The sequence below is a fragment of the Musca vetustissima genome, unplaced genomic scaffold (assembly GCF_032173495.1).
Source record: "Musca vetustissima isolate MV318-11 ecotype Yass unplaced genomic scaffold, APGP_CSIRO_Mvet_v1 utg4058, whole genome shotgun sequence".
Classification (NCBI taxonomy): domain Eukaryota; kingdom Metazoa; phylum Arthropoda; class Insecta; order Diptera; family Muscidae; genus Musca; species Musca vetustissima.
The window spans coordinates 65,652-75,400 of NW_026887339.1; the positions used below are offsets into that span (position 1 = coordinate 65,652).

General features: G+C 35.2%; 1 protein-coding gene across 1 annotated transcript; it reads left to right on the forward strand.

The window, feature by feature from the left end:
- Positions 1-837: 837 nt before the first annotated feature.
- On the forward strand, positions 838-1,334 carry LOC133334909 (splicing factor 3B subunit 6). The gene is made up of 3 exons (XM_061543224.1): positions 838-855; positions 919-1,037; positions 1,106-1,334. Exons 1-3 carry the CDS (start codon positions 838-840, stop codon positions 1,332-1,334), a joined length of 366 nt encoding a protein of 121 aa, XP_061399208.1.
- Positions 1,335-9,749: the final 8,415 nt, after the last annotated feature.

A 9,749-nucleotide genomic window follows, 5' to 3' on the forward strand; every position in this document is an offset into this window, starting at 1 on the left:
ATTATTGTGTAAAGAGTTACATTTTATTATTTTTTTTGTTCGTTTTCATTTCGAGACAAAGCGCACAAAAAGTTAGTTTGTGATTGTGATTTTCCTTTATTCCCATATTCTTCATTCGTTCGTTTTTCAAATGCTGTCACATTGTTAACAATATATAAAAACACGCTCATCAATTTATTATTGTGTAAAGAGTTACATTTTATTTTATTTTTTTGTTTGTTTTCATTTCGAGACAAAGCGCACAAAAAGTTGGTTTTGTGATATTATATATAATCATATTATATATATATATATAATATGATTATGATTATATATAATATGAAAACCAAAAAGTTGGTTTTGTGATATTATATATTATAAATTTTCCATTTTTATTTAATTTATTTTTATTTTCATTTATTTCATACCTACAACGCATTGCTGAATACAGCCAATAAATGTACATTATTTTATATTATTTTTACTAACAACACACAAATTGTAGCAAACAAATAATTCCTTCTATATGCGGTAATTTAGTTTTACTTGAACAAATGCACGAACACAGCTAATGTCATAGTAGGATAATCGACGAAAGAGAAATCGATTACTCTTCAGATCTGTTTTCTCCCTCATTCTTATTTTTCGTACATTTTGTCTCTCACGGTATTCGTTTTTAGTCGATTAGTTGTTGAAATACGCGTTCTTTTTCTATATTCCTTAAAAACAAAGGACAAAGGAAACAAAGGACTAAATTCTGCAAAAAAGTGTTAAGTCGTCGCACTATACATTTTGTTCATTTTTCGAAAGTGACCCGCCGGGTATTGGTCCTTTGTCGAGGAGCACGCTTCCATCACAATGAATAAACGTAACAATGTAAGTGCACATCAATAGTTTAGTGTTTGGTGTTTATATACGTTGTTCCTGTACCTATTTCAGATACGTTTACCTCCAGAGGTAAATAGACTTTTGTATGTGCGGAATTTACCATATAAAATAACATCGGAAGAGATGTACGATATTTTCGGAAAATACGGGGCGATCAGGCAAATACGAGTGTAGGTCTTGCCACGACAAACTTCCTAATTATGTTTCCTATATTAAAACAGGTTTCATTTTATTACAGTGGAAATACACCGGAAACTCGAGGCACTGCTTTTGTTGTATATGAGGATATTTTCGATGCCAAGAACGCCTGCGACCATTTGTCTGGATTTAATGTCTGCAACCGATACTTGGTAGTTTTGTATTACCAGTCTAATAAAGCCTTCAAACGCTTAGACGTGGACAAGAAACAGGATGAACTAAACCATATAAAGACGAAATACAACTTAAAAACTCCAGAAAATGCATAACACTAACAATTTACATCAGCGGTAAATCTTCGTCACATCAATAATTATTGCAGTTTTTGGTTCACCTGTAGTTTCCAAATCGGATAGCTATCTTTTGTTTAAAAACTTTTTAAAATTGTAAGAAATGTTCAAGTTATTATGTTTATATATTCGCCTCTGTTAGGGCTGTCCGCATGTATTTCAAATTTACGTTTTTACTCCATCATCATCGTTCTCATTCTCATCACATATAACAAGCAAAACGTAAAATATATAAAAAAAATATATATAAACATTATTAAAAAATACGTTTATTCTAGATTTATTATTAAAGAACTATTCGGTTAGGAAAGGATGTTAATTCGAATTTTTCCCTAAAAAGAATAGAGTAGTGTCATGCACATAAAACAAACATTATATACAGTGGTTGCCAAAACTAAAGCAACTGGAACTGCCATCTGAGTAAATGACATGCAACTTTTTTAAAAACAAAGTTCAAAACTAAAGCAACTTTTTGACGTTTTCTTATAAATAAGCTAATTTTTGCTAGAAATCAACAGCATAACCATTATTTTTCACCTACGAGGCATTGAATCAATAAAATGCTCAATTTGATCGTTGGGTATACTATTCCTTGCAGCCTGCATCTTTGGGAAGAGGCTGTGCCTGCTTGGAAACTCTCGATTTTGCTAATCTATGATACTCCAAAGAGTTTCCTATAGGGTGATGATGATTGTGTTGCCCAAAATATTTGGTTCGCGCAACCAATCTTTGACAAGTTCTGGTGTATGTTTGGAAGTTGTTGTCATATTGAAACACCCAAAATAAGCGTTATATTTTCTTGAGCGAAGAGAACCATAGCGTCTTCTTACACACATGTTTAATACAATCCGATCCATTACTAGTCATCATGTTTCCCAATTTGTTGTTAAATTTCTTGGCCTATCCTTTTATAATTATGTTGAATATCGTATTCTTTTGTGTTATTATAGAATTATGAGAAATGTTGATTTACCACTGTGTAGTAGGTTTGTGATGTGTAGATCCTCTCGGAACCCTTAGTTGTTGTATCCGAGGTTTTCGTCTGCTATTTGTGGAAGATCATTTGTAGTTAGAGTCGTAAGATCGTGGAATCAGCTCCCTTTGAGCCTTCGTAAGTTTACCTCTTCCACTTTTGCGTATAGGAGGGAATTGTTTGGGCATTTGTCTCGTATTTGATGAAGTTGACTTTGAAGAAATCGCTGATTACAGGTTGCATAATGTTACTTTGTTTTTTTTTTTAATTCTTGGCTGGGGAGCCATTTTTATTTATTTATTGGATTTTTATTTTTTATTTTTTTTTGTATATAAGTTAATATAAGTTATTGGCCATGCTGGCTTTTTTATATTACATTGTATGTAATAAATGAAATGAAATCTCGTAAATATATCGACTCCATAAAAAGAAAAACAGCCCAATACCATTATTCACCATCCTCCATGGTTACCTGTGCCTTTGCAATACTGTGGCATTAGCCTTTAACTTTTGGATTTTCTCACGGTAATTTTTTTCATGTCTGAGTCTTTAATATTTAACTTTAATTCGTCCGAGAGCATAATATTTCACCACTGAGTCGGAGCTTTTGCGAAAGGCAATCTTGCTTTTCGATTCTTTTCAGAAATACAAAAATTATTGATAATTTCCGGGCATGTAGCTCGTCCACGCTCTGTTCTTAAGGTTATATCCAACGATAACCGTCTCACAAAGTTCGTTGAACTCTTAAATGGGTATTTTTTACTGCAATGACAAATTATTGATCAGTACGAACTGATGTTCTTTTGCAGCCTTACTCCGTGCTGAACTGTCATTACTGATATAGTTCCATGAAATCAACTTATAATAATTTTCTGTGATAAATTATATTCGCAATCGCCATGATGTCACGAAGTTTTTAAAATGCACCCGCATAATTACATTCAAAATGTTTTAAAAGTGTTAACATTATTTATTTATAATAACTTGTTTATATAGTGATTATGATATTTGAGTAGTCATGATGTAATGCAAATTTAAACATGTTTAAAATATCTATATTTATAAGAATTTGTTTTAGTGTAGCTATGATTTAAGGTGGATTCTTTGTAATTATATATAAATTGGTCATTGAATTGTAATTTGGCTTCAATTACAAAGTAAATAAAGACGAAATTAAAATTAATGGGTCGATTATGGAAAGCAACCAAACTCCAGTTGCGAGTTCAACTGGCAACGCAATTGAAATAAAACTTAACATAATGAATATCAACTTTTCTCAGTTGCTGTCGATAATACTGTTTTGACATTTTTACAACTAGAAATATTGTTTTATTTATTTATTTATTTCAAACTTAACATGTATAACGAAGCCTTTAGGCCAATAAATGTAATACATTATGCAAAACAGTATGAATTAACTACTCAAACAAAGGGACATTTAATAACATGTCCAAATGAAAAAACTTATTCTAAGATGCAAATTTAAGTTAAAAAATAAATTAAAAAATGAGATCAATCGAAAATCAAAAATATTTCATTATAAAAGAAAAGTACATATTCTAACATCCATCAATAAGTGCAATAGGAAGTGTTGTATGTCAAAGCTCAAAAAAACTTATTCTAAGATGCAAATTTAAGTTAAAAAATAAATTAAAAAATGAGATCAATCGAAAATCAAAAATATTTCATTATAAAAGAAAAGTACATATTCTAACATCCATCAATAAGTGCAATAGGAAGTGTTGTATGTCAAAGCTCAATACAGGTGGCGAACAATTTTTTTATAGAACGTTGTGGGAGCAACACTGAAATTTTTAAGTTCACTGGGTAAAGTGTTATATAACCGTGCCACACGAACAATAAATGAGTTAGCTAACAGATGGTGAACAAACGGAATTTGAAGTTGATTGCGTCTAGTAGATGAACAGAAAACCAATTTATCGACTAAAAACAAGGGACATTGTTGTCTAACTATCTTGAACAAACAAAGAAGCAAGCGAGAATCCACATACGACTTGAAGGAGCATCCAAAAAATCAATAACATAGGCACTAATATGAACATGAGGATTTAACCTATATACAAAACGTATAATTCGGTTAACTGCAATTTGGACTAAATGAAAATTACTCAAAGTAGAAGCCGAGTATACTTCAATACAATACAAGAACACAGGTAAGACTAATGCATGGACCAAACGCTTCCTTAAGAAAAACGGCAAGGATAGATCAGTCGCGTAAAGAGCACGAAGAGAAACATGCATTTTGGAAACAACCATATTTATATGGTTATCAAAACTAAGCTTGTTATCAAGCACAACGCCCAAGCAAAGAACCTCAGAGACAAACTCAATACTCGTATTATTGTACCTAACGAAAGCAAAGTCATTAACATATGTTGCAAAAAACATAGATTTCGTCTTGGACGGGTTAATGCTGAGCGAATTATTAGACATCCAAGTGTGCAAGACCCCCATAGCGCTATCAATCTTTGATTGAAACACTGACGCAAATCGAGAATCTCCTTTAAAAAGCAACTGGACATCATCAGCAAATGCATATGGTTCACACCAGAACTGCAACTCTGGAAACAGATCATTAAGAAATAGGATGAACAGAAGTGGCCCTAAAACCGACCCTTGCGGAACACCACTTCTAACGGGTAAGACAGAGCTATACCTATTCTCAGAACATACCAATTGTTTTCTGCCCAATAAATAAGATGACATAAGTGAACACGCACTAAGTGAAAAACCATACAGGGAGTGCAACTTTAGCAATAACTTATGGTGATCAACTCTATCGAAAGCCTTTTCCAAGTCAAGCGATAATAAAATACAACATTTGGTGTTACCAAAATTAGCCCGAATGGAATCAGTCAATCCCAACAAAAGAGATGCAGTACTTCTATCCTTTCTAAAGCCACATTGAGCATCATTAAGCATATTGTTGCTCTGCAAATACGACATAATCTGGGACTTTAAAATATGTTCAACTATCTTGGAACATACAGGTAACACCGAAATCGGACGAAACTCTTGCGCCACACCAACAACATTTTTCTTTTTTACTGGAACAATCTTCGCTAACTTCCAGCTAACAGGAAAAATTGAAGAGGTTAATACTGTGTTAACCAAGTGAAGAAAGTGTGAACCAACAAGAGGGAGCACAATCCTCAAAAACTTTAAGGAAAACCCATCCAACCCAGACGCATTAGATTTAATAGACGCGAATGCCGCCTCCAACTCAGAGCAATCAATGCATCGAAAAGAAAAAACATTATCACGAAGGGCAAAATCACTAACATCAAACAAAACATAGGGATTATCAAGTTGGTTCTTAGTAAAATCAGCGTTCAATTCATCTACATTTCCCGTATAACCATAGGCTTTATCAGAAGAAAAACCATTTGACTTAAGTATGCACCACAATTCCTTATTACTTCTTTGGCCCTCAAACAGTGATGAATGAGCAATACTCTTAGCCTTTCTGACGACAGATTTAGCCCTATTACGGGCCTTGCAAAAATTTCTCCAATCCACCAAACTCCTTGTGCGCATATACTCTTTAAATGCTAAATCTCTAATGGAGATGTAGTAACAAATTTCAGAGGACTCATACCAATCATTATTAGCATTAACATTATTTATTAACCTTCTTTTCTTAGTAGGGAACAAAGAGAGAAGCAAATTAAGACATGAATCAAAGCAATCCCATTGAACATTAACGTTATTCGTATTATACATAGGAGAAAAATCAAATGATGATATGGCACTATGCAAATCATCATGACGCACTGAATTATAATCAATGTACTCAATGTATTGATCCACACATGTAACGGAGATGTTAAGAGACAGAAATATAAAAGCATGGTCGGATATTCCAGGACAAATGAACTGGTTAGATAAAACAAGTGAATCCTCATTACTCAGCGCAAAAAAGTCCAGTAATGATGTGGAATTATGAGCAACAGAATAATGCGTTGGTCGAACATTGTGAATTACCGATACACCAAGCCTTCTACAAGAATCGCGCACTTTCGAAGCAGACAGAGAACAAAACAGGTCATTATTAAAATCACCCATGATCAGTACATCAGAATACCTCACAAGCAAGTCACCAACCTCATGCTCAAATGCATCGGTAGGTAAACAACACCAACCAGAATTTTCCGACCACCAAGCAACAACTCAACGAACAAACTCTCAGCGACACCATACTGATTGCTTTTAAAGATAACATTAAATTTAATTGACTGTGAAATATAAAGGGCTACTCCACCACCCCTCTGCACCGGACGATCATTACGACAACATTTATAGCCAGATATAGCAACTTTACTCGAGGGAACTGCCGACTTGAGCCAAGTCTCACTCACTCCAACCACATTCAAAAAACTGTTTTCAACCACATTTCTTATTTCAGATAACTTAGAATCTCTACCAGATATATTAAAACTGCGGCAGTTAAAATGACCAACATTCAAATTGTCCTTAAGTGCACCTAAAGATGAACGCAAGAAAACATTATCACGAACAATATTTCCTAAATTACAATCCATTATAATAAATCCAAAAATCCAACAAAAAATAATAATAATGAAGAAGAATAAGAATGTACTTAAACACTAGAATCCTCTACAAGTAAAGCGCCACTAGCAGGGATGCCTCCACACAGTCTGTCTTTTGTAAACAAAAAAAAAAAAAAAAATGAATAAAATATTTCAGAAAAACGAATTATATGTGATGATAAGCTCAGTGGAACTATTTTTTGATGATGAAAATTATGTTCAAGGAGTGTCATTTATTAGAAGGCATTTAAGAGATAAATCTATTAGAACTACCATAAGTTCTGTGAGTAGATGCTGACGTTTAGAGAAATTTTCAATCCACTGCTCATATTAGCTTGAAGGCGTATTTTCGACTACCAAAAGATGCCGTTGTGTACATAGATGAAGCCTTAAACCCTGATTTCCGAAAAGCCTGGCGGTCAACAGCAATTCCTCTTTTTATTAAAAATGTGTGCAGCTCTGATGTATTTTGTGGAGAGAAGTTTTCAAAAGTCCCATAGCAATGACTTCAACCTTGGCATGGCTCAACCGACAATGTCGGCGGTTTTCGCCGAAGTTACCCGGCTAATAGAGGAAAAACTGTGTAAACTTTTGATTGTATCCAAATTAACGGAGGATGATAAAGGGAAGAATAAAATTTTTTATTCCATAACTAAGTTCCACGGTGTTGTCGGATGTAGTGATGGTACACAAGTACATATCATGGACCCAAAAGAAGATGTTCGCCACTTTCTGTCATTCATTTGGAGTGCGTGTTGGTGGGCCATAGCAGTTAAGGTCTTCTGAAATGGCCTTCCACACATCATCGATAGTGACTTTGGTTTGACCAAAAGTCCGCACGCCGCGTGCTACATTTGGGAGAGCTTCCATCCGGGCAATAAGGATCTCAAATTGTTCTTTTGTAGTAATATTAACCATTATGGGAAGCCTACGAAGTTCAGTTATTTTAAACAGCAACCAGAAATAAATGGTTGCCGAAAAATGCTATTTGAAGCAACTGAAGTTGACAACAGCTGCCATCCATAATGCAAATTTGGCAACTGGTAACACAACTAAACTTTGGTTGCCATCAGTAATCGACTCATAAATTAATTAGCTGGTTAGGTTTGGGGATGTGCATTCACTGCAGCACTCTGAGACCGTTAGGTCCGTTGTGATCATCCACGAGAAGAAAAGAGATAAGGACAGATCTATATGAGAGAGAAGATTGGTGAAATAAAGAGAGATGAGAAGCTTACAGAAAGATATATGAATGTAAGATTGGAATAATGTCGATGGTTATAGCGATCAGACAGAAGATATATTACGTGTCAAGGTTGCACTTTCTCAACCACTTTAGGTTTCTAATTATGCTGTAGATAAGAGCAAGTTCGGTTGTTGAGAAGAAGGTAAGACTCGGTGGAAAATGAGCACCCACTAGTCTGTGCCGCCTGTAAGCCAGGGCTGGGCAGTGACACAGAAGATGCTCAATTGTCTCCGTCTCCTCCTTGTCAACGCAGAGTCTACAGTAATCAATTGCATCAAGATCCCATTTACTATTTCAGCTTTGCTCAGGTTCAACAGTGAGTGCGTTCTTTTGGCCAAATGGATCTTGACACGTTGCACCTAGGTTCGTTGTGCCAAAGTTCATAGGGTCTTTCGTCAAAGTTCCGGTAAATATGACATATGGGTGGTTTAATTGAGTCATCAATTGCTAGATCTGTGGATAGAGATCCTCGTCTAGCTAGTTCGTCTGCTTTTTCATTACCCAAGATGTCACAGTATCCTGGTATCCAACACAGCCGATAGCTGTAAGTTCTTCCAAAGCTGTTCTATACTTGAGGATGGCCTCAGATTTCATATAACAAGATTTTATGGCTTTAAGAGCCCCTTGACTATCCACGAAGATAGTCACCGGTTCAACCTCTGCATCCAGACTGCATACCAGAGGAGGGTTACTTCGGTTCCAGTCGTCTCTACTAGGAATAACGACATCTACACCGTCAAATCTCAGGACTGGTGATATATAGACGCTTTGTTTTACGCGTTGGTCCAATGTCATACCTGGCTCGTTCAAGATACGAACATGCCCAAAGGTACAACTTCGCCAGAGGTTTTGTTCATGCAGCCTTAGGGCGCTACGCGCGGCCTGACACTTAATGCTGAGGCCCAGGGGCCTAAAATTCAGCATTGCGTTCGGAGCTGCTTGTGGCGAGGAGTGCGCTGCTTGTGGCGAGGAGTGCGCCTGGCTCCTGTAACTAACGATTTACGATTTTAGCCTACGGCCATTTTATTAATTAAAATCTTACATCTATAACAGGTTAAACGGCTTAAACCTATCTTACGTGATAACTTATCATGCACTTATTCAGCGCCTACCTTATCCTTAAAAATAAATGTCTCGGCTTAGCAGAGGACACAACGCTCCTGTAACTAAAATCTGGGCGGCTCTTTGTACCTTACCTAATTTACTGGATGTCGACTTGTGGCGCAGACACTTCCACCACTATTTCAAATTTAAGTTATCTTAAAAATTATAAACAAATATTCAAGATACAGATGATGCACTGCAGCAATTAAATCGTGAAAAATAAAAAGACTGTTTTGACATTTGGTAAGCTTGTCTTCCTCGGTAAATATAATAAAATAAGTTTTTTTTATAAAAATTGTCGCTAAAAATATGTTTACCTAATTTCATCGTTCCATAACATGATTATTTCTACTTTCAATATCGGGAACTTTTTTTATGTTTTCTTCACTTTTCGAAGATCAATTATGAGTCCTGGATATTTAACATTACTATGGTTTATAAATTCTTTCTCTGAGTAATTTACGATTTTATCGTAGAATATTTCTCCATACGAGCGAATG

Excerpts from the sequence above, each read along its gene's own strand:
- LOC133334909 (XM_061543224.1), top strand. Across the intron at positions 1,038-1,105 it reads GCGATCAGGCAAATACGAGT|TGGAAATACACCGGAAACTC; the intron begins GTAGGTCTTGCC and ends ATTTTATTACAG.